Genomic DNA, 25423 nt, shown 5'->3' with positions numbered 1-25423 from the left:
CATCCCTTCCAGGCTTTTGGGAGGGAGGGTGGACAATGAGCCTGTCATAGCAGATGCAAGCAATGTCCCCACATGCTCTGTCTGCTTTCATGGCTGGGATAAATTATTTCCTCTTCTGGTGCACAGCTTCAGAATAGTCCACATTGACGAAGATATACGTTCTGAAGACTTGCAAGGGGTACTGGCGCTGGAAGACACACCCTCCTAGGTTCCCCTTGAACCTGTGTAGGGATCAGTTCAGTTAAAAATGTTTTACAGAAAAGTTGTTTGATTTATTTCTGGTAGTTTTTTGGTGGTTTGTACTGTTTTTTGGGGAATCCTGTTTCCATCCCGCATAGTGGGTGGTAGGATGCACATTCAATTGTGTGATCGCCAATATACCAAAGAAGAAGAAGTAGAAGTTGGGTTTCCAGGTCATGGAGTCGCCCCTCTGTCACATTGGCCGCTGTCTCCAATCTTTACACTTTAGTTGAGTAGGTATCCACTTTAGAAGTCAGCAAGGCAAGAAATTCATTTATCGGTTTTAATTGCAAGTCGAGGGCAGAGGTAATTTCTCATGGAGTCGCCCCTCTGTCATGGAGTCGCCCCTCTGTCACATTGGCCGCTGTCTCCAATCTTTACACTTTATTTGAGTAGGTATCCACTTTAGAAGTCAGCAAGGCAAGAAATTCATTTATCGGTTTTAATTGCAAGTCGAGGGCAGAGGTAATTTCTCTCGGATAGTAGTGGCCAACTCTTTCTTTTGTCAGGTGTTGAGAGCCGCCATGTTCCCACAGATCAGTGGCGACCCGTCATTCAGGGCAGGTGGGGCAGAGCCTGTTTTGCATGTTATTTTGGCATTAATTAGTGTCAGATATCAGTTTGCAAACAATAATAATAAAAAAAGAATCATTGAGTTAATAAAGTCTATTTTTTGCTTTCTTGAGTAAGGCAGCTCCAAAATGCAGGTGTTTCAGCCTAGCTCAGTGCTTTCTGTGGTGGTGGGGCAGCCAGCGGAAAATACGGAGCGTAGGGGTTGGTAATGTTCTCTAGTTGCGCCGTGATTGGCTCAGTGTTATTTCACTCATGGGGACACTATGTCACTGCAAAATCTACGGAGAGAGCTTCAAAATTCAAGCCCCCTGGGTGCTGCCATAGAGTTACATTAGAACTTCCCATCCAAGAAGGCTCAAGGTCATTGGCCACAGTTAAAAATTACTTCAAATCACGTTATATCTACCGTAGCTTTGATTGGAAAGATCATGTCAACATCATACTTTCAAAATCTTAGCTAGCAAGATAGCAGTCATCATCATGAATCAAGTCGACAATCTACTGGCAAATCCTTTTCAATCCTTATCATATGAAGAGAAATTATGAAGAGCAATTATAGATAAAACGTATCGGTGCTCATCAACCATTGGTCATAAACATTACACAACAAGTTGGAAATCGCAAATTCAACAATGAGTGGTTTGGAAGGAATCAGTGGCTAACTGCAAGCGTTACAAAGCAATCACTAACCTGCTATTCAGTGGAGTGGATGTGTGGTCCAAGTCTGGGTTTAAGGGTCTCTTTTCCAAGCTTAAAAGGATATAATAATAATATGCCATTTAGCAGACGCTTTTATCCAAAGCGACTTACAGTCATGTGTGCATACATTATTTTATTTTTTGTGTGTATGGGTGGTCCCGGGGATCGAACCCACTACCTTGGCGTTACAAGCGCCGTGCTCTACCAGCTGAGCTACAGAGGACCATTCACATGCCATGGGCCAGAAAAGGTTGAATACATTGGCCATGCTGTCAATCCAGCATGACTTCTGCCGCGTTCAAAACAACTGGAAACTCGGAACTGGGAAATCTGAGACTTCAGTGAGTTCAAGCCAACTGTGAACTCTGAAAAGAACAAGCTATGACTGGGACAACCTAAGAAAATTAACAACAATGACAAATGGTTTGATGAAGAATGCAAAACCCTAACAAAGAAAATGAGAAACCTATCCAACCAAAAACATAGAGACCCAGAAAACCTGAGCCTATGCCTTCACTATGGTGAGTCACTATAACAATACAGAAATATACTATGGAAAAAGAAGGAACAGCACGTGAGAAATCAGCTCAATTGAACTGAAGAATCCATAGAATCTAACCACTTCTGGGAAAATTGGAACACAGTTAACAAACAACAACACGAAGAGTTATCTATCCAAAACTGAGATGTATGGATAAACCAATTAGCTAATCTTTTTGGCTCTATAACAAAGAACAAACAGCAAAAACATATACATGATCAAATACAAATCGTAGAATCAACTATTAAAGACTACCAGAACCCACTTGATTCTCCAATTACATTGAATGAACTACAGGACAAAATACAAACCCTCCAACCCAAAAAGGCCTGTGGTGTTGATGGTATCCTAAATGAAATGATCAAATATACAGACCACAAATTCCAATTGGCTATGCTTAAACTTTTTAACATCATCCACAGCTCTGGCATCTTCACCAATATTTGGAACCAAGGACGGATCACCCCAATCCACAAAAGTGGAGACACATTTGACCCCAATAACTACCGTGGGATATGCGTCAACAGCAACCTTGGGAAAATCCTCTGCATTATCATTAACAGCAGACTCATACATTTCCTTAGTGAAAACAATGTACTTAGCAAATGTAAAATTGGCTTTTTACCAAATTACCGTACAACAGACAACGTATTCACCCTGCACACCCTAATTGACAAAGAAACAAACCAAAACAAAGGCAAATTCTTCTCATATTTTGTTGATTTCAAAAAAGCTTTTGACTCAATTTGGCATGAGGGTCTGCTATACAAATTGATGGAAAGCGGTGTTGGGGGAAAAACATACAACATTATCAAATCCATGTACAGTGGCTTGTGAAAGTATTCACCGCCCCTTGGCATTTTTCCAATTTTGTTACCTTACAACCTGGAATGAAAATGGATTTTTTTTTGGGCCTTTGATTTACACAACATGCCTACCACTTTGAAAATGCAAAATATTTTTTATTGTGAAACAAACAAGAAGTAATACAAAGAAACTGAAAACTTGAGCATGCAGAACTATTCACCCTTTGTAGAGCCACCTTTTGCAGCAATTACAGCTGCAAGTCTCTTGGGGTATGTCTCTATAAGCTTGGCACATCTAGCCACTGGGATTTTTGCCCATTCTTCAAGGCAAAACTGCTCCAGCTCCTTCAAGTTGGATGGGTTCCGCTGGTGTACAGCAATCTTTAAGTCATACTACAGATTCTCAATTGGATTGAGGTCTGGGCTTTGACTAGGCTATTCCAAGACATTTAAATGTTTCCCCTTAAACCACTCGAGTGTTGCTTTAGCAATATGCTTGGGGTCATTGTCCTGCTGGAAGGTGAACCTCCTTCCCAGTCTCAAATCTCTGGAAGACTGAAACAGGTTTCCCTCAAGAATTTCCCTGTATTTAGCGCCATCCATCATTCCTTCAATTCTGACCAGTTTCCCAGTCCCTGCCGATGAAAAACATGGTGTTCTCGGGGTGATGAGAGGTGTTGGGTTTGCGCCAGACATAGCGTTTTCCTTGATGGCCAAAAAGCTCAATTTTAGTATCATCTGACCAGAGTACTTTCTTCCATATATTTGGGGAGTCTCCCACATGCCTTGTGGCAAACACCAAATGTGTTTGCTTATTTTTTTCTTTAAGCAATGGCTTTTTTCTGGCCACTCTTCCGTAAAGCCCAGCTCTGTGGAGTGTACCGCTTAAAGTGGTCCTATGGACAGATACTCCAATCTCCGCTGTGGAGCTTTGCAGCTCCTTCAGGGTTATCTTTGGTCTCTTTGTTGCCTCTCTGATTAATGTCCTCCTTGCCTGGTCCATGAGTTTTGGTGGGCAGCTCTCTCTTGGCAGGTTTGTTGTGGTGCCATATTCTTTCCATTTTTGAATAATGAATTGAATGGTGCTCCGTGGGATGTTCAAAGTTTCAAATATTTTTTTATAACCCAACCCTGATCTGTACTTCTCCACAACTTTGTCCCTGACCTGTTTGGAGAGCTCCTTGGTTTTCATTTACATTTTAGTCATTTAGCAGATGCTCTTATCCAGAGCGACTTACAGTTAGTGAGTGCACACATTTTTCATGGTGCCACTTGCTTGGTGGTGCCCCTTGCTTAGTGGTGTTGCAGACTCTGGGGCCTTTCAGAACAGGTGTATATATACTGAGATCATGTGACACTTAGATTGCACACAGGTGAACTTTATTTAACTAATTATGTGGCTTCTGAAGGTAATTGGTTGCACCAGATCTTAGTTAGGGGCTTCATAGCAAAGGGGGTGAATACATATGCACGCACCATTTTTCCGTTATTAATTTTTTACAAAGTTTTGAAACAAGTTATTATTTTCGTTTCACTTCACCAATTTGGACTATTTTGTGTACGTTCATTACATGAAATCCAAATAAAAATCAATTTAAAAGACAGGTTGTAATGCAACAAAATAGGAAAAACGCCAAGGGGGCTGAATACTTTTGCAAGGCACTGTACACAAACAACAAGTGTGCGGTTAAAATTGGCAAAAAACACACACATTTATTTCAACAGGGCATTGGGGTGAGACAGGGATGCAGCTTGAGCCCCACCCTCAACACATATATATCAACGAATTGGCAAGGGCACTAGAACAGTCTGCAGCACACAGCCTCACTCTACTAGAATCTGAAGTCAAATGTCTACTGTTTGCTGATGATCTGGTGCTTCTGTCCCCAACCAAGGAGGGCCTACAGCAGCACCTAGATCTTCTGCACAGATTCTGTCAGACCTGGACCCTGACAGTAAATCTCAGTAAGACAAAAATAATGGTGTTCCAAAAAAGGTCCAGTTGCCATGACTACAAATACAAATTCCATCTAGACACCTTTGCCCTAGAGCACACAAAAACGATACGTCCCTCAGCCTAAACATTAGCACCACAGGTAACTTCCACAAAGCTGTGAACGATCTAAGAGACAAGGCAAGAAGAGCCTCCTACGCCATCAAAAGGAACATCAAATTCAACATACCAATTAGGATCTGGCTAAAAATAATTTAATCAGTTATAGAACCCATTGCCCTTTATGGTCGTGAGGTCTGGTGTCCGCTCACCAACCAAGAATTCACAAAATGGGACAAACACCAAATTGAGACTCTGCATGCAGAATTCTGCAAAAAATACCCTCCGTGTACAACATAAAACACCAAATAATGCATGCAGAGCAGAATTAGGCCGATACCCGATACCCGCTAATTATCCAAATCCAGAAAAGAGCCGTTAAATTCTACAACCACCTAAAAGGTAGCGATTCCCAAACCATCCATAATAAAGCCATCACCTACAGAGAGATTAACCTGGAGAAGAGTCCCCTAAGTATGCTGGTCCTGTGGCTCTGTTCACAAACAGAGCCCCAGGACAGGAACACAATTCGACCCAACCAAATCATGAGAAAACAAAAAGATAATTACTTGACACATTGGAAAGAATTCACAAAAAAACAGAGCAACCTAGAATGCTATTTGACACTAAACAGAGAGTACACAGTGGCAGAATACCTGACCACTGTGACTGACCCAAAATTAAGGAAAGCTTTGACTATGTACAGACTCAGTGAGTATAGCCTTGCTATTGAGAGAGGCCGCCGTAGGCAGACCTGGCTCTCAAGAGAAGACAGGCTATGTGCACACTGCCCACAAAATGAGGTGGAAACTGAGCTGCACTTCCTAACCTCCTGCCAAATGTATGACTATATTAGAGACACAAATTTCCCTCAGATTACACAGACCCACAAATAATTTGAAAACAAATCCAATTTTGATAAACTCCCATATCTATTGAAATACCACAGTTTTCCATCACAGTAGCAAGATTTGTGACCTGTTGCCACAAGAAAAGGGCAACCAGTGAAGAACAAACACCATTGTAAATACAACCCATATTTATGTTGATTTATTTTCCCTTTTTACTTTAACTATTTGCACATCGTTCCAACACATTTGAAATGTCTCTATTCCTTTGTAACTTTTGTGAGTGTAAAGTTTACTGTTAATTTTGTATTGTTTATTTCACTTTTGTTTATTATCTATTTCACTTGCTTTGGCAATGTAAACATATGTTTCCCAGGCCAATAGAGCCCTTTGAATTGATTTGAGAGACAGAGAGATTGACAGAGCGAGAGACAGAGAGAGAGACAGAGCGAGGCAGAGAGAGAGAGACAGAGAAACAGAGAGCGACAGAGAGAGAGAGAGAGACAGAGAGAGGCAGAGAGAGAGAGACCCCAGCCACATATTAATCATCATCTTGATACTGTTATTGTGTGCCATAGGGGGCCTGCTGATTGAAGTTTTAAACAGATGATATCTTCCAAGGATTAGATTAGAGACAGGCATCAAACCTGTCTTAAAGGGGATTTCAAGAATCCATACATATAAATTGGATGTCATCATCTTTTAAGTAGGGCTTGAGTAATAGTCCATGTTCTCTTACTAGACTAGTATCCCAGACTCCAATGCATACAATAAAGAGCCTTCTCTTTAGGTGGATAGTGTTCATATTTATTTGCAATGTAAATATGGCGAGCCACAGACATAATGCAAATGTCATTGATCCTCTCTAGGGTCATTAAGAGGTGAGTGCAAATTATGACCATCCAGAGACAGCACTGAGAAATCATAATGTACAAACCATAACCCCTATAAACAGAGATCTCTGCATTAAATGTTGTCTCCAGCTGGAGCGGATTTGTGTGTAAACATTGCAATGAGAGAGAGAGAGAGAGAGAGAGAGAGAGAGAGAGAGAGAGAGAGAGAGAGAGAGAGAGAGAGAGAGAGAGAGAGAGAGAGAGAGAGAGAGAGAGAGAGAGAGAGAGAGAGAGAGAGAGAGAGAGAGAGAGAGAGAGAGAGAGAGAGAGAGAGAGAGAGAGAGAGAGAGAGAGAGAGAGAGAGAGAGAGAGAGAGAGAGAGAGAGAGATAAATGAATGAACGAACGGACAAATTAATCAATAGATGAATGAATGAATCCATCCATTTATTCATTCCATCCATAAATACACCCATCCATCCATACCCTGGACTTCGAACTGTCCATCCCCAGCTCGACGTCCTTCTTCAGGCTCCGTCGTCGGCAATGCAGCATGCCAACTATCCACCTAATGAGGTGGTAGAAGGACTTGGGAGTGGGAACGATGCTGAAGGGAGGAGGCAGCGTCTTGCCGTTGTCAAAGTAGGACAGCCACAGTTTGGAGCGTGCAAACTTCCACTCCACGTCCGCGTCATCCTGAGAGATAAACAGAGTTATTTCACTCTCTGAGTGAACACCCCCTGGAAGTCAAGAGATTGACTTAGTGAGGCTAGCTCAGTAAGTGTTACAAACACCATTATCAGAAACCTATTTGAACTAATGATAACCTGTTCACTTCTGTCTCTCTCATTGGATGTTATGAATTTATTGTAATGTTTTTACAATTTTATAACTGCCTTAATTTTGCCAGACCCCAGGAAGAGTAGCTGCTGCTAATGGGGATCCATAATAAATACAAATACAAATACTTCATTTGCTGTAGGTCTAATCTATGAGAGACAACAGTATTAGCCTAATACTGCCATCGAAAAGTCACAAGCTATTGTTATCTCTGATAGGAAATTACAGCAGAGGCCTCATGTCACCTCTTGTAGCTTGTGTTGCGGATTACCAAAGGAAATTCTCACAACACATAACATGGATCATCTCCAAATAATTGATTAAAACAATAATACATGAGGGGGGTGATTCATTGTGGCTTTAGCACGGCTGTACTGTGGTCATATGAGGCAAGTAGGAAATAGCAAAAAATATTCCCATAACAAGGATAATCTTGAAATGATTGATTTCAGAGCTATTCATAGCCGGCCCCCTGATGTTTCACAGTTAGAGACAACAGAGCATAGGTGCTTAGGGTATACTGTGCTGCATACAGCATTATATAAAAACCACAGCAAAAACAAACAGATTACCCCAAAATACACTATCCCTATAATTATAACCAAATGAAATGGTGGGTGTACAGATGCCACTAACACACCCCCAGGTTGAAGTTTTCCCCTAGGTATAGATCTAGGATCTGCTTCCCCTCCCCCAATCCTAACCATTAAGTGGGGAAAATGCTAAACTGACCCAAGATAAGCGTCTAGGCTGGGGTAACTTCACCCTACACCAGTGACTCACCTCGATCTCTTGATAGGAGCTGTTGATCATGGCGATCAGCATGTTGAGCAACACCACCACCATGGTCACGTTGTAGATTCCGTAGAGCACATAGCCGATGTTCTCGATGAACTTGTGGTTGTACTTGAGCACCACGGAAGACACCTCAGACAGCCCAAATATAGACCAGAACAGAGTCTTGAAGCTCTCCTCCACCCTGTGGTGACAAGGAAGGAAGCGGAATGTCACAGAACAGACTGATTAGATCTAAGGGTTTCTAGTTTGTGGCTGTGCCCTAGTGAGACCACAAACTACATTTGGCTTTGGCCCAAGTGACAGGCGATAACAAAGTGCTACTTTAAATAAAGTGATGTGATTATGAAGTCACTTCATGTGTAGCCTAACTTATAAGGGGAGACATGTAGCTATATGATGTGTGGGGAATGAAGCAAATATCTTAGCATGTCTTGCTTGATACTAAAGTGAGGCATCATCCTGGGATATAGTATTCTGGTTGCCAAAGTGACTTTGAGGAAAATGAACAACAAGATTGAAGGATAGCTTCATGGGAATTGTGGCCATGAAATTATTCTTATTTTTTCAGGTGATGTCACTGTATTTGATAGTTTGTGTTATACGAATTCCACTGATGTCCTTGTTAAGGTCAGAAATGACCATTGGGAATCTTGGCAATGTTAGATATGTGAGTGTGTGTTCCATTTGTAAGTGTGTGTTCCATTTATGCCAAGCCAGCTTGGCTAATAAAATACAATATGGACAATTGAGGAAAAGAATAACCATAACAATGGGAAGGATTTCATTTTCTCACGTTTGGAAAGAGTAACCTTGGAGGGAATCCACTCCATTGTGAAATAAGCCATTTTTTCTGAGCTGTCACAATTCCGTTTTGAGGCACTCTTAGAAATGGAGTCCAAGGTGGGCCATTTCCTACTTCATACTGCACTATACTGACTGAGTTGATAGACTGAATGGGCTAGCACTGCTTGATTGGACTCAGAGGAAGAAAAGAGCTCCCTACATGAATGGAGAACTTTTAAATGTTTTATGTAGATAGGTTCATGGCAGTAGATGTGTATCAATCGTATTCTCATATTTTAGGAGTGTATTCAATTCAGGGGCTTTGGGGACAAAACAGTAAGGTTGAATGTGTACAAAGCCTCCCTACTGACTGTGTACGAAGCAGTTCCTGTTACTGACTCCAGATCTCATCAATTAACATTCTCTTACACAAGTTGAATGAGACTGTCCCCATAAGTGTCTCCCCATATGTCTTTTCTAATAAGTGTCCTCAAGTGGTCACAGTGTCTGCTATAATCACTCACGTGGTGAATGCCGGGTTGACCTTCGCACCCAAGTAGTAGGAATAGAGGATAAACATGCCGATCATGAACGCCAGGAAGACCATGATGAACAGGACCATGAACTTGAAGATGTCTTTGACAGTGCGGCCCAGGGAGATCTGGAGCGGTCCGAAGCTCTCGTTAGCCGGCAGGATGTAAGCGATGCGTGTGAAGCTCAGCACCACGGCGATGGCGTATAGTCCTTCTGAGATCAGCTGGGGGTCTGATGGCAGCCATTTGTCCCTCGCTACGTGGAGGAAGGTGTAACAGTCAGTTGTTTTCATATCACTCACAGCAACATGTACAATGTGCTTAATGCATGGCGCTATATGATTGTTCTACACAATGGTTGGGTTACACTTTGTTTTACAGACTAACTAGGTCTTCGCAGGCTTTGAAATAACACAGTAAATGGTCATTACATAATAATTCCCCTAAAATTTGTATTTTGTTTCTTTGGGATTCATCAACACAAGCACCTATAAACCTCCTAATTTCTCAGTAAATATCAGGTAAAACTAAATGAAACAGGACTATAAAATACTACTATTTGCATAGGCCACTTATGCTCTCAATGTCAAATTAAAACAGGCATTTATGTGATTTTAAATGCCGGCCTTTTGTTGACCTTTTGCATGTTCTAACGATATACTAGAGTGTGTACAGTGTACCAGATTGATAATGTTGCACTTAAATGTGTCACCGTGCACCATTAGATAATTAGAGCTTAGTATGATTGGTGATAGACCTGCGTTAATTCTCTAATGATTCTTGAGATTAGCGCGCCTGTAGTATTGCCTTAAGCATAATCATTGATAACACCGTTACACGTCTTGCAGGGCATGTGGTTAGGTATAATGAGTTTGTGGTGGTATTTGTAGATGTGTGGAAGATGCCTACTTGTCTTAACTGTGTCATGGGTGTATTCATTCTGCATCCTGACATGAGGAACATAATCAATACAGAAGCTCTTCTCTCACCGTAGGTGAAGTATTTGACCTCCGGGGGTAGGGTCACTAGGGAGAGATCAGTAGCGTGGACCTTTTCGTTGACGTACTGCTGGGCTCTGGTGGCTTGGAGGAAGGCGAAGAACCGGGCGGTGAAAGCGGCGATGAAGATTGAGAGCATGCCGAAGTCCAGAACGTTCCACAGCTGCTGGATGTATTCCCTTGGCCCCTCGGTCCACAGCTCCTTACACTCAGACCACATCATCCCTGTAAAAGGCAACAAAGACGTGGGTTGTGTTCATTAGGCACCAAACAGATTAAAATGTTCTGAAACTGAGAGAAACATCCCTGCAGAGGAAACAGAAACAAGAGGACATGGGTTGTGTTTACTAGGTACGAAACAAAAGAAAAAGGTCTGAAACGAGGAGGGACAGTCTGAGAAACACTCATTTTTGTTTTCTGTTGCAAAACATTTTGCTATGTCGTGCCCTAATGAACATGACCACAGTGTCATTGAATCGGCTGGCAATAGTGAGACTGAAGTGTGTTGATTTAGTAACCACCTAATGTCTATCTAATGGAACCACCTTCAGGGCCTGAAAATTGGTTAGTTTGTTTATTAAATCAACTGTCTGAATCTAGCTGTTCCTTTGAAGCCATTCATTGAATCACTACAGATTAAAACCTCTAACGTAGCTGCCTGGCAGGGTTGGTCCTACAAAGCCAGACCCCCCTGATGGGAGACCATAATATACAGGGAAATTCTCAAAGCTGCTAATGAGAACCTTGACGACCTTGTACCTAGCCGGTGGGGATTCCGGTGGGGTACCCCCACCCAGGTAGTGGCAGTGCTGGCAACACTGGCTGCAGTAACTCATGGGGAGGGGGTCACACTCGGACAATCAGAGAGGGGGCATATTATTTAGGCCCTGGTGGCACAAAATAATCAAAGGTCTGACTGCACGGAGATGCTTGGGGAAAATGGTTACAACGGGGGACCAGAGTGTTTGTGTCTCAGGGGAAGAGGGTGGATCTGATCTCCATCACCTAGCACTTGAAATAGGTTAATTAAATCTCAAATTTGTGTCAATTTTTGCTCAGTCTTGCATGCTTTCTCAATCAGCTGTAACTGTATATGCATTCGTAAATCAGGTCCATTCTTGAGTTGGGCTCTGGGATGTAACAACCGTTGAGCATCTGAGCTTATGGTTGATTGTGGAGGAAAGAGGTTGAGTGTGTTAGAGTATGTGCGTGTGTGTGTGTGTATCCCACATCTGTTGCTAGGGGGTAAGGATGTTAGGGAGAATATAGGATTAACCACAATAATTGTTTGCTAAAATAATAATTGATTGACAAAAATGTAATGTAATACAATGGCAATCCGGGTTATAGGTAACAATCCTTCGCATGAACTGCCGACAGTATTACGCATATTAATTGATAATGATGGAAATTAAGATATGCAAGATATTTGAATAGATATATATTTTTAATAGCTACATATATATTGAGCTGAGAGCATTGGAAATGCTTTTGGCGGTTGACCTGCTTCTGTTTTGTGGGTGGCACTGTGTGCTGTTTTCGAAGGATGGGTCCTGGCCTCTCGGGGGGCCTAGGTATCCGGGGGGACGGGGGTGGTATGCCGATCGCTGGGATGACAACCCAACTTGGGATGGGGAGGGGCTTTAGCAGGGGGAATAGTGGAGAACAATTGGAGGGTTACTTAGTAGCAATGCAAATATCATGGTACAGCTATATGGACACTCAATCACTATGGTATTTTTTATTGGTAAATTTACAAATATATATTATGATAATAGATTTGAAACTTGTATCTCATTATGGTAAGTGGTGAAATAGGTATAGCCAGTTATAATTGTAATGGCTTAGCAGATAATAACAAAAGAAGAACAATATTTACATGGCTCAAAGAGAAGGAATATAATATCTATTGTTTACAGGAAACTCATTCAACAATTCTAGTTGTGTGGAAAAAGGACTGGGGGGGGGGGGCAAAGAAACTCAAAAGGGGTGATGATATTAATTAACATTAATTTTGATCCAAATGTACAAATTGTCCAAACAGATCCGCAAGGTAGATGGATGATTTTAAATATGTGTCAAAAGAACCGATGTGGATGTGGTGGAGGAGTCAGGCGCAGGACACAGAGGATTTGTCCAAAAAGACTTTACTAGTCCAAAGTGCAACAAAACAATACACGACCTCGAAAACAAACAGAGGCGAGGGAATTACGCAACATGCGTAAAACAATAAACAAAACTAACAGAGCGCAAACACGCAGCTCCGCACGACAGGCAAACAACAACACACAATCTAACTAATACAAAACAGGGAACTTATAGGACACGTAATCAGAACAAAAACAGACACAGGTGTACAAGACAGACTAAAGCAATCACACCCCGAAACATACAATGGTGGCAGCTAGTACTCCGGGGACGGCGAACGCCGAAGCCTGCCCGAACCAGGAGGAGGAGCAGTCTCGGCCGAAACCGTGACAGTACCCCCCCCTTGACGCGCGGCTCCAGCCGTGCGCCGACCCCGGCCTCGGGGACGGCCAGGAGGACGCGGATCCGGGCGCGTGGGATGCCCACGGTGGAACTCAGTCAGGAGGGATGGATCGAGGATGTCCCTCCTAGGCACCCAGCACCGTTCCTCCGGACCGTACCCCTCCCACTCCACGAGATACTGGAGACCACTCATCCGGCGCCTCGAGTCCAAGATGGTCCGGACCCTGTACGCTGGGGCCCCCTCGATGTCCAAAGGGGGCGGAGGGGTCTCTCCTATCTCATCTTCTTGGAGTGGGCCAGCTACCACCGGCCTGAGAAGAGACACATGGAACGAGGGGTTAATATTTTTGTATTCAATAGGCAGTTGTAACCTGTAACACACCTCGTTCAATCTTCTCAGGACTTTGAAGGGCCCCACAAACCGCCGACCCAGCTTCCGGCAGGGCAGGCGGAGGGGCAGGTTTCGAGTCGAGAGCCAGACTCGATCTCCCGGTGCGTACACCGGTCCCTCACTGCGGTGGCGATCGGCGCCGCCTTTTGTTGACGGATGGCCCGCTGCAGATGGACATGGGCAGCGTCCCACGTCTCCTCCGAGCGCCGAATCCACTCGTCCACCGCAGGGGCCTCGATCTGGCTCTCGCGCCACGGTGCCAGGACCGGCTGATACCCTAAAACACACTGGAAAGGTGTTAAACCGGTGGAGGAGTGGCGGAGAGAGTTCTGGGCCATCTCGGCCCAGGGGATATACCTGGACCACTCCTCCGGCCGGTCCCGGCAATAGGACCTCAAAAACCTACCCACATCCTGGTTGACTCGTTCAACCTGCCCATTGCTCTCTGGGTGGTACCCCGAGGTAAGGCTCACCGAGACCCCCAAAGCGTTCCATGAACGCCCCCAGACTCTGGAGGTAAACTGGGGACCTCGTCAGACACAATATCCTCGGGGACCCCATAGTGCCGGAACACGTGGGTAAATAGGGCCTCGGCGGTCTGTAGGGCAGTAGGGAGACCCGGCATTGGGAGGAGACGACAGGCCTTGGAAAACCGATCCACAACGACCAAAATGGTGGTATTCCCCTGGGAAGGGGGGTAGGTCGGTCACAAAATCCACCGAGAGGTGGGACCATGGTCGTTGTGGAACGGGCAGGGGATGTAACTTACCCCTGGGCAAATGTCTAGGCGCCTTACACTGGGCGCACACCGAGCAGGAGGAGACATAAACCCTCACATCCTTAGCTAACGTTGGCCACCAGTATTTCACGCTAAGGCAGTGCACTGTCCGGCCAATACCTGGATGTCCAGAGGAGGGTGATGTATGAGCCCAATAAATAAGACGATCACGAACCTCGAGCGGAACGTACTTCCGCCCCACAGGACACTCGGGGGAGTAGGGTCGGCACGCAGTGCCCGCTCGATTTCGTGATCGACCTCCCATACCACCGGAGCCACCAGACAAGACTCCGGCAGTATGGAAGTGGGCTCAATGGACCTCTCCTCTGTGTCATACCGCCGGGACAGGGCGTCTGCCTTACCGTTCTGGGACCCTGGGATGTATGTGATCTTAAAAACAAACCGGGTCAGGAACATGTTCCACCTAGCCTGACGAGGGTTCAATCTCCTAGCTGCCCGGATGTACTCCAGGTTACGGTGATCGGTCAGAATGAGGAAAGGGTGTTGAGCCCCCTCAAGCCAATGCCTCCACACCTTTAGGGCCTGGACTACAGCTAACAGCTCCCTGTCCCCAACGTCATAATTGCGCTCCGCCGAGCTGAGTTTCTTAGAGTAGAACGCACAGGGGCGGAGCTTAGGTGGCGTGCCGGACCGTTGTGACAGGACTGCCCCAATACCGGTCTCGGACGCGTCTACCTCTACTTGGAATGGTAAAGAGGGATCCGGATGCGCCAGCACCGGGGCCGAGGTGAACAGGTTCTTCAGTTTGACAAATGCCCTGTCCGCCTCAGCTGACCACTGCAGACGAACCGGACCCCCCTTTAACAGGGACGTAATGGGCGCTGCAACCTGTCCAAAGCCCCGAATAAACCTCCGGTAGTAATTAGCAAAACCCAAGAACTGCTGCACCTCTTTTACAGTGGTTGGAGTTTGCCAATTACGCACGGCCGACACACGGTCTACCTCTATCTCCACACCAGACGCGGACAACCGATAACCCAAAAAGGAGACGGACTCCTGGAAGAACAGGCATTTCTCTGCCTTGACATACAAGTCATGCTCCAACAGTCTTCTCAACACTCGGCGCACCAGGGCTACATGCTCGGCTCGTGTAGAAGAGTACACTAGGATGTCGTCGATGTACACTACCACACCCTGCCCATGCATGTCCCGGAAAATCTCGTCAACAAAGGATTGGAAGACTGAAGGAGCATTCATTAGCCCGTATGGCATGACGAGATACTCGTAATGACCCGAGGTGGTACTAAATGCCGTTTTCCATTCATCCCCCTCCCTAATGCGCACCAGATTTTACGCGCTCCTGAGATCCAACTTTGTGAAGAACTGCGCTCCGCGTAATGACTCCGTCATAGTCGCAATCAGTGGAAGAGGGTAACTGTACTTAACCGTGATCTGATTGAGACTACGGTAATCAATACACGGGCGCAAACCCCCGTCCTTCTTCTTCACAAAGAAGAAACTCGAGGAAACCGGGGAAGTGGAGGACCGTATGTATCCCTGTGCCAAGGACTCGGCTATGTAAGTCTCCATAGCCGCTGTCTTCTCTTGAGACAGGGGATACACACGGCTCCGCGGAAGAGCCGCTCCTGTTTGGAGATTTATCGCACAGTCCGCCTGTCTATGAGGTGGTAGCCGTGCTGCCCTCGTCTTGCTGAACACAAGTGCTAAGTCCTCATACTCAGGGGGAATGCGCATTGCGGGCACTTGGTTCGGACTCTCAACCGAGGTCGCCCCTAAGGAAACACCTAGACATCTCCCTACACACTGGGCAGACCACTCCATAAGAGCCCTCTGTTGCCACGCAATGGTAGGATCATGGGTGCTTAACCAGGGAAGCCCCAACACCACGGGGTACGCAGGAGAGTCAATCAGATAAAACTGAATGATCTCCTCATGACCCCCCTGCGTCGTCATAGTAAGTGGTGCTGTGACTTCTCTGATCAGCCCCGACCCCAACGGCCGGCTGTCTAAGGCGTGGACAGGAAAGGGGGCTTCTACCGGCCGAAGGGGAATTCCAAACCTATAACAAAATGCCCGATCAATAAAATTCCCAGCTGCGCCTGAATCTACTAGCGCCTTATGCTGGGAATGAGGTGCCACCTGTGGAAATCTCACAGGAATACTCATGTGACCAACAGAAAGCTCTGGGTAAGTGGGCGCCTACTCACCTGAAATGACTCCCCAGTGCGTGACCTGTTGTCCCCCCTCCCAGGAGACCCTCCCCAGCACCTGGCCGCGGTGTGTCCTCCACGGCCACAGTTGGTGCAGGGGTGGCCCCCCTCGGGTTCTCTCTCCTCTCTCTCTCTAGCGCCAGCACCCCCGAGCTCCATGGGAATCGGCTCGGGAGGTGCTGGAGGGTGGAATGGTCGGCCCCCACTCGGGACGTCCGCGGGTAGCCAGCAGGGTGTCGAGACGTATGGAGATGTCCACCAACTGGTCGAATGATAGGTTGGTGTCCCTGCAGGCCAGCTCACGACGAACGTCCTCTCGTAGGCTGCACCGGTAATGGTCGATGAGGGCCCTCTCATTCCACCCCGCATCCGCCGCTAGCGTCCGGAACTCCAGTGCGAACTCCTGTGCGCTCCTCTTCCCCTGTCGGAGGTGGAACAGACGCTCCCCGCCGCTTTCCCTTCAGGTGGGTGATCGAAGACAGCCCTGAAGCGGCGGGAGAACTCCGCGTAGGTGATGGTAGCGGCGTCTATTCCCCTCCATTCGGCGTTGGCCCACTCCAACGCCTTGCCGGATAGACAGGAGATGAGGGCGGAGACGCTCTCGTATCCCGAGGGCGCTGGGTGTATGGTAGCCAGGTAGAGTTCCACCTGCAGGAGGAACCCCTGACACCCGGCTGCAGAACCGTCATATGCCCTCGGGAGCGAGAGCCGAATGCCACTGGGTTCCGGTGCTGAGAGAGGAGGACTGGCCGTTGGTGATGGGATGGAGTAAGAAGGCGTAGGCACCTCTCCAGTCACCAACCGGCGCAGAGTGTTGGACACCACGTCCATGGCGGCCCCAAGTTGCCGGATCATGGTGTCTTGATAGCTGATCCGCTCTTCCAGCGACTTGGGTGCCGCCGCTGCTCCTGCTGACTCCATGGTTAGGTGTGTTGTTCTGTCAAAAGAACCGATGTGGATGTGGTGGAGGAGTCAGGCGCAGGACACAGAGGATTCGTCCAAAAATACTTTACTAGTCCAAAGTGCAACAAAACAATACACGACCTCGAAAACAAACGGAGGCGAGGGAATTACGCAACATGCGTAAAACAATAAACAAAACTAACAGAGCGCAAACACGCAGCTCCGCACGACAGGCAAACAACAACACACAATCTAACTAATACAAAACAGGGAACTTATAGGACACGTAATCAGAACAAAAACAGACACAGGTGTACAAGACAGACTAAAGCAATCACACCCCGAAACATACAACGGTGGCAGCTAGTACTCCGGGGACGGCGAACGCCGAAGCCTGCCCGAACCAGGAGGAGGAGCAGTCTCGGCCGAAACTGTGACAATATGTTATTGGACCATAAACAGATATGTTCATTAACCTTTACAGATCAAATAATGATGATCCACACTTTGACAATATATATAATAAATGATCAACCCTCCAAGCAATACAAGACTCTATTATTATGGTGGGAGATTATAATACAGTTTTAAATAGCTCAATGGACCGTAAAAGAAATCACATTACAAATTATCACCCTCATGCTCTTAAGGAAATCATGAATGTCATGGATACATTAGAACTAGTAGATATATGGAGGCTTAAATATCCTGACCTAGTGAGATATACATGGCGGAGACTCAGTCAAGCTAGTTGTCTTGACTTCTTTCTTATGTCATTTTCATTGGCACCAAAAGTTTAAAAAGTGTTGATAGGGGACAGATTGCGGTCGGACCATCATATAATTGGCATATACATTACTCTTACTGAATTTCCACGTGGGCGAGTATATTGTAAATTAAATCAAAGCCTATTGGATGATAAAAACAAGTTAACTAGGACAGAGGAATTTATAACTGATTTTTTCCAACATAACATAGGTACAGAAAATCCCCTTATTGTTTGGGACACTTTTAAATGTGCCTTTGGAGGCCATGCAATTCAGTACTCATCTCAAAAACAAAAGCAATTAATATATATATATATAATATAATAATTTAGGTCAAAAGAGTCCATACTAACAAAGGAAATAGAAGGTCTAACAGAACAGATAGATAGCAATAAAAACTGTAACATAGAGGCTCAGAATACATTTTGAGGAAAAACAAAAATAAACTTATTCAAGAAAGATCAAGTGTAATATATTATAAAGATAAAGCAAACTCGAAAAATACACCAAATTATTTTTTAATCTTCAACATAGAAATGCTACCAAAAAGAATGTACTACAACTGGTTACAAATGACGGAGTCACCCATGATTCACCAAATTATATTTTGAAGGAGGAAGCAAAGTACTTTAAGCATATGTTTTCATTTCAGTTGCCTCCATCTCCTCTAACTGAAGCTAATTGTAGGGATTTTTTTTCTATTGACTCATGTGAAGGTGAAATTACAGAGGAGGAACTTCTGGATGCAATTAAAGACTTTAAGTCCGGGAAAACTCCAGGGTTGGATGGCATACCAGTCGAGGTATACCAAACCTTTTTTGATATACTCAGAGGACCGTTATTAGCATGTTTTAACCACTCCTATGTAAATGGTAGATTATCAGACACTCAAGAAGAAGGTCTGATTTCATTATTACTGAAACAGGATACAAGTGGGAAATATAAAGATCTAATCCATTAAAAAAATTGGAGGCCCCTTACACTTCAGTGTTGTGATCCAAAAATTCTAGCAAAATGTATGGCGCATAGAATTCAAAAGAATCCAAACATTATTAATTCTTATCAGACAAGTTTTTACATGGACGATACATTGGAGATAATGTAAGGCAAGTACTGGAAACAATAGAACACTATGAAAAATCTGGGAAACCAGGCCTGCTATTCATAGCAGACTTCGAAAAGGCATTTGATAAAGTACGACTGGAGTTTATATATAAATGCCTGGAGCATTTCAATTTTGGAGAATCTCTTATAAAATGGGTTAAAATCATGTATAGTAAACCCTAGGTGTAAAATAGTAAATAATGGCTATTTCTCAGATAGTTTTAAACTGTCAAGAGGAGTAAAACGGGGTTGTCCACTATCGGCATATCTATTTATTATGGCCATCGAAATGTTAGCTATTAAAATCAGATCCAGCAATCATATCAAGGGATTAGAAAACCAGGGCTTAAAAACAAAGGTGTCATTGTACGCTGATGATTCATGTTTTCTTTTAAATCCACAACCTCATAGAGGATCTAGATACATTTTCTAACCTCTCTGGATTACAACCAAATTATGATAAATGTACTATATTACGTATTGCATCACTAAAAAACACAATCTTTACATTATCATGTAGTTTACCAATAAAATGGTCTGATGGTGATGTGGATATACTCGGAATACATATCCCAAATGAAATAAATCATCTCACTCCAATAAATGTTAATAGAAAGTTAGCAAAAATAGATAAGATCTTGCTACCATGGAAAGGTAAATACCTGTCTATTTGTGGAAAAATCCCCCTGATTAACTCTTTAGTATTATCCCAGTTTACCTATTTGCTTATGGTCTTGCCTACGCCTAGCGAACAGTTTTTTAAATTATATGAGAAAAAATATTCCATTTTATTTGGAATGGCAAGCCAGACAACATTAATGGACCTATTTATATAATGAATATGAATTCGGAAGACAGAAATGATTAAATATTAAAGCATTAGACCTATCACTAAAAGCTTCAGTCATACAAAAGTTATACTTAAATCCGAACTGGTTCTCTAGCAAATTAGGAAGATTGTCTCACCCCATGTTCAAGAAAGGCCTTTTTCCCTTTATTCAGATTACAACCTCTCACTTTCAGTTATTTGAAAAGGAAATAATCTCCCAAATATCACTATTTCTAAAACAAGCCATAGAAAGTTGGTTGCAATTTCAATTTAATCCTCCAGAAATGACAGAACAAATAATGCAACAAATATTGTGGTTAAACTCAAATATACTAATTGATAAAAAAAAGTATTGTTTAAAAAAGGTATAATCGTAAATGATATCATAGGTAGGACTGGTGGAGTTATTTCACACATGAAGCTAACAAAAACAAATGGAAATGTCTGCTCTACCCAAAATTACAACCAAATAATTGTAGCATTACCGCAAAAATGGAAGAGGAAAAAGTAAGAACTTGTCTGTCGGCCCTGCATTAAAGAATATAATTGGTTAAAGAAAATTGTGATAAATAAAAAAGTATACCAGTTTCATTTAAGGACCAAAGGATTGACAGTCGTCCCATATAGATTGCAAAATAGTTGGGAAGAGATTTTTGACGTACCGATTCCATGGCATAGTGTTTATGAACTGATATGCAAAACGACACTGGATTCAAAACGTATAATTTTTCAATTGAAATTATTATACAAAATTCTTGCTACCAATAGAATGTTATTTATATGGGAGATACAATCTTCCCAGCTCTGCAGATTTTGCTGCGAAGAGACAGAATCATTAGATCATTTGTTTTGGTACTGCCCATTTGTAGCTTGTTTTTGGACACAGGTCCAGGAATGGCTGAAGGATTGCAATATTTACCTGGAGCTAACCCTGCAGATAGCACTACTGGGTGATCTGAAAAGTCATAGTATTTTGTGAAAGAGCACAGTTAGAAAGATATGGCATATACAGTTGAAATCGAAAGTTTACGTACACTTAGGTTGGAGTCATTAAAACTAGTTTTTCAACCACTCCACAAATTTCTTGTTAACAAACTATAGTTTTGGCAAGTTGTTTAGGACATCTATTTTGTGCATGACACAAGTAATTTTTCCAACAATTGTTTACAGACAGATTATTTCACTTATAATTCACTGTATCACAATTCCAGTGGGTCAGAAGTTTACATACACTAAGTTGACTGTGCCTTTAAACAGCTTGGAAAATTCCAGAAAATGATGTCATGGCTTTAGAAACTTCTGATAGGCTAATTGACATAATTTGAGTCAATTGGAGGTGTACCTGTGGATGTATTTCAAGGCCTATCTTCAAACTCAGTGCCTCTTTGCTTGACATCATGGGAAAATCAAAATAAATCAGCCAATACCTCAGAAAAAAATGTGTAGACCTCCACAAGTCTGGTTCATCCTTGGGAGCAATTTCCAAACGCCTGAAGGTACCGCTCAGGAAGGAGACGCGTTCTATCTCCTAGAGATGAACGTACTTTGGTGCGAAAAGTGCAAATCAATCCCAGAACAACAGCAAAGGGGGTGGCAGCATCATGCTGTGGTGGTGCTTTGCTGCAGGAGGGACTGGTGCACTTCACAAAATAGATGTCATCATGAGGAATGAAAATTATGTGGATATATTGAAGCAACATCTCAAGATATCAGTCAGGAAGTTAAAGCTTGGTCGCAAATGGGTCTTCCAAATGGACAACGACCCCAAGCATACTTCCAAAGTTGTAGCAAAATGGCTTCAGGACAACAAAGTCAAGGTATTGGAGTGGCCATCACAAAGCCCTGACCTCAATCCTATAGAAAATGTGTGGGCAGAACTGAAAAAGCGTGTGCGAGCAAGGAGGCCTACAAACCTGACTCAGTTAAACCAGCTCTATCAGGAGGAATGGGCCAAAATTCACCCAACTTATTGTGGGAAGCTTGTGGAAGGCTATCCGAAATGTTTGACCCAAGTTAAACAATTTAAAGGCAATGCTACAAAATACTAATTGCGTGTATGTAAACTTCTGAACCACTGGGAACGTGATGAAAGAAATAAAAGCTGAAATAAATCATTTTCTACTATTATTCTGACATTTCACATTCTTAAAATAAAGTGGTGATCCTAACTGACCTAAGACAGGGAATTCTTACTAGGATTAAATGTCAGGAATTGTGAAAAACTGAGTTTAAATGTATTTGGCTAAGGTGTATGTAAACTTCCGACTTCAACTGTAGAAGCAAACCGGATGGACATCATGAAAATGATCGGAGAGGTTGAGGGTAGAGGAAGTTCAGGAGTAAAAACAAACAAAATACAATTATTGTAAAATTGACTACCATAAAATGTATTTAGTATGTATAAGCTGGAAGTAGAGGCCTAAGCGTTGTTGTTCACTAGTTTACTCCAATTAGGGAAGGGGTTGTGGGGTTGGAAAGTAATAAAGGGAAATATATTTTTTTAAAGGATATGTATATGTATTTATATGTATGTATGTGTATATGTACGTGTATGTATGTATATGTGTATATATATATTCCGGCTCTCACAGACCTGTTAGTTTTTATTTAAGAAGCCCTCCTGTTCTCCACTCATTACCTGTATTAACTGCACCTGTTTGAACTCATTACCTGTATAAAAGACACCTGTCCACACACTCAATCAAACAGAATCCAACCTCTCCACAATGGCCAAGACCAGAGAGCTGTGTAAGAACATCAGGGATAAAATTGTAGACCTGCACAAGGCTGGGATGGGCTACAGGACAATAGGCAAGCAGCTTGGTGAGAAGGCAACAACTGTTGGCGCAATTATTAGAAAATGGAAGAAGTTCAAGATGACGGTCAATCACCCTCGGTCTGGGGCTCCATGCAAGATCTCACCTCGTGGGGCATCAATGATTATGAGGAAGGTGAGGGATCAGCCCAGAACTACACGGCAGGACCTGGTCAATGACCTAAAGAGAGCTGGGACCACAGTCTCAAAGAAAACCATTAGTAACACACTACGCCGTCATGGATTAAAATCCTGCAGCACACGCAAGGTCCCCCTGCTCAAGCCAGCGCATGTCCAGGCCCGTCTGAAGTTTGCCAATGACCATCTGGATGATCCAGAGGAGGAATGGGAGAAGGTCATGTGGTCTGATTAGACAAAAATAGAGCTTTTTGGTCTAAACTCCACTCGCCGTGTTTGGAGGAAGAAGAATGATGAGTACAACCCCAAGAACACCATCCCAACCATGAAGCATGGAGGTGGAAACATCATTCTTTGGGGATGCTTTTCTGCAAAGGGTACAGGACAACTGCACCGTATTGAGGGGAGGATGGATGGGGCCATGTATCGCGAGATCTTGGCCAACAACCTCCTTCCCTCAGTAAGAGCATTGAAGATGGGTCGTGGCTGGGTCTTCCAGCATGACAACGACCCGAAACACACAGCCAGGGCAACTAAGGAGTGGCTCCGTAAGAAGCATCTCAAGGTCCTGGAGTGGCCTAGCCAGTCTCCAGACCTGAACCCAATAGAAAATCTTTGGAGGGAGCTGAAAGTCCGTATTGCCCAGCGACAGCACCGAAACCTGAAGGATCTGGAGAAGGTCTGTATGGAGGAGTGGGCCAAAATCCCTGCTGCAGTGTGTGCAAACCTGGTCAAGACCTACAGGAAACGTATGATCTCTGTAATTGCAAACAAAGGTTTCTGTACCAAATATTAAGTTCTGCTTTTCTGATGTATCAAATACTTATGTCATGCAATAAAATGTAAATTAATTACTTAAAAATCATACAATGTGATTTTCTGGATTTTTGTTTTAGATTCCGTCTCTCACAGTCCTCTACATGCTTTGTAAGTAGGAAAACCTGCGAAATCGGCAGTGTATCAAATACTTGTTCTCCTCACTGTATATATATATATATATATATATATATATATATATTTGCGAGAAGAAAAAACATATGGGGGATTGGAAGTGATGCTGACAATTACATTGATGGAAGTTACAATCTATCTGCAATATTAAAGCTGATCTACACCCCAAAAAAACACCAAACAAATAAGATTAAAAAAAACATTTAAACAAAAAAATATAGCTTTTTAAAATTCAGAAGATGGAACATAGTTATAGTCACTGCATCGATTCGTTAACTCAATCTGTCAAAGGGGGAGAGAAAATTGATGAAATGTTCTCTCCTTAGAGACCTTTGATCCTGCATTTAGTTGTTTGGTGAATGAAGGTCAGAGGACCTCTTGGGTCATGTCAAAAGGCCGGTAGTGACTCATTATAATCACTTTCTGGTTTCTGCCCTATCCGACCATTTTTTTTTACATTTACGTCATTTAGCAGACGCTCTTATCCAGAGCGACTTACAGGAGCAATTAGGGTTAAGTGCCTTGCTTAAGGGCACATCGACAGATTTTTCACCTAGTCGGCTCGGGGATTAGAACCAGCGACCTTTCGGTTACTGGCACAACGCTCTTACCCACTAAGCTACCTGCCGACCAAACGGGATGCATCTGCAATTGCGTCAAACTCGACCAGGCTCGATATGAAGATCGTGTTCATTAGGGAATGCAACGGAAACCCATTTTTTAATGTTTTGTAGTTCCTCCCTGTATCAGTCCATTTTCTCCATTTGATGCCAAATGAACACAACCCTGGAAACCTCCCCATGCTGAGAACAGAATGGAGACTGCTGTGTAGAGGAGAGGAAGGAGAGGGTCAATTTACAGATGTGTCACCGTAATTAGTATTTCAATCTTGCAGGAGCAGCAGGAGGACTGAAGACTGCTCCTCACCAAAATCTCATCAGATTTCCCCCTCCCCAGAGAGTTACCTGATTCTCTCACTCGCAAGTACGCACTGTCAACTGCTCGTTCCAGTTTAGGTCAGTCTGGCTGCTAAGCATTAAGTAAAACTGACCAGGGAAGCTATGGAAAGTGAACTTAAACCTTTCACTTTTTATTTTAAAAAGCTCATTACTGTCTGTAACTATACCATATACTGTATATCAGTATAATTGTGAAAAGGCCAAGATAATCTCCTGACCACTGTTCCATACAGCTGCTGTTTTTGCTAGGTCCTTCAGAGCACATTGAAAAGAGATTACTGTTCTAAATAGAGCACAGTACATAAAACAATATATGTTTCATTCAATGTGAATACATTTACATTTACATTTATCTAACCAGGATAGTCCACTCAGTAACACTTGAATCTAACCAGGATAGTCCACTCAGTAACACTTGGCACTGCTTTCAAGGGATACCTGGGAAATATACACTGAGTGTACAAAACATTAGGAACACCGGCTGTTTCCATGACATTTACATTTAAGTAATTTAGCAGACGCTCTTATCCAGAGCAACTTACAAATTGGTGCATTCAACTAA

At 43.5% G+C, this 25423-nt stretch overlaps 1 protein-coding gene across 1 annotated transcript in view; it reads right to left on the bottom strand.

Annotated features, from left to right (window-relative positions):
- The window catches only part of LOC121540470 (short transient receptor potential channel 3), a 64632-nt gene that overhangs the window by 18555 nt on the left and 20654 nt on the right, over nucleotides 1–25423 (bottom strand). Inside the window, exons 6-9 of the mRNA XM_041849370.1 lie at nucleotides 10536–10769; nucleotides 9538–9802; nucleotides 8216–8411; nucleotides 7079–7288 (exon numbers count right to left, since the gene is read on the bottom strand). Of these exons, the coding sequence (XP_041705304.1) occupies nucleotides 7079–7288; nucleotides 8216–8411; nucleotides 9538–9802; nucleotides 10536–10769 (905 nt within the window). The remainder of the gene's footprint in view (nucleotides 1–7078; nucleotides 7289–8215; nucleotides 8412–9537; nucleotides 9803–10535; nucleotides 10770–25423) is intronic.

This window comes from Coregonus clupeaformis, chromosome 3, assembly GCF_020615455.1.
Source record: "Coregonus clupeaformis isolate EN_2021a chromosome 3, ASM2061545v1, whole genome shotgun sequence".
In the NCBI taxonomy this organism is placed as follows: domain Eukaryota; kingdom Metazoa; phylum Chordata; class Actinopteri; order Salmoniformes; family Salmonidae; genus Coregonus; species Coregonus clupeaformis.
Note: the sequence above shows the minus strand (reverse complement) of the source record. Positions and strands in the feature narration are given on the sequence as shown.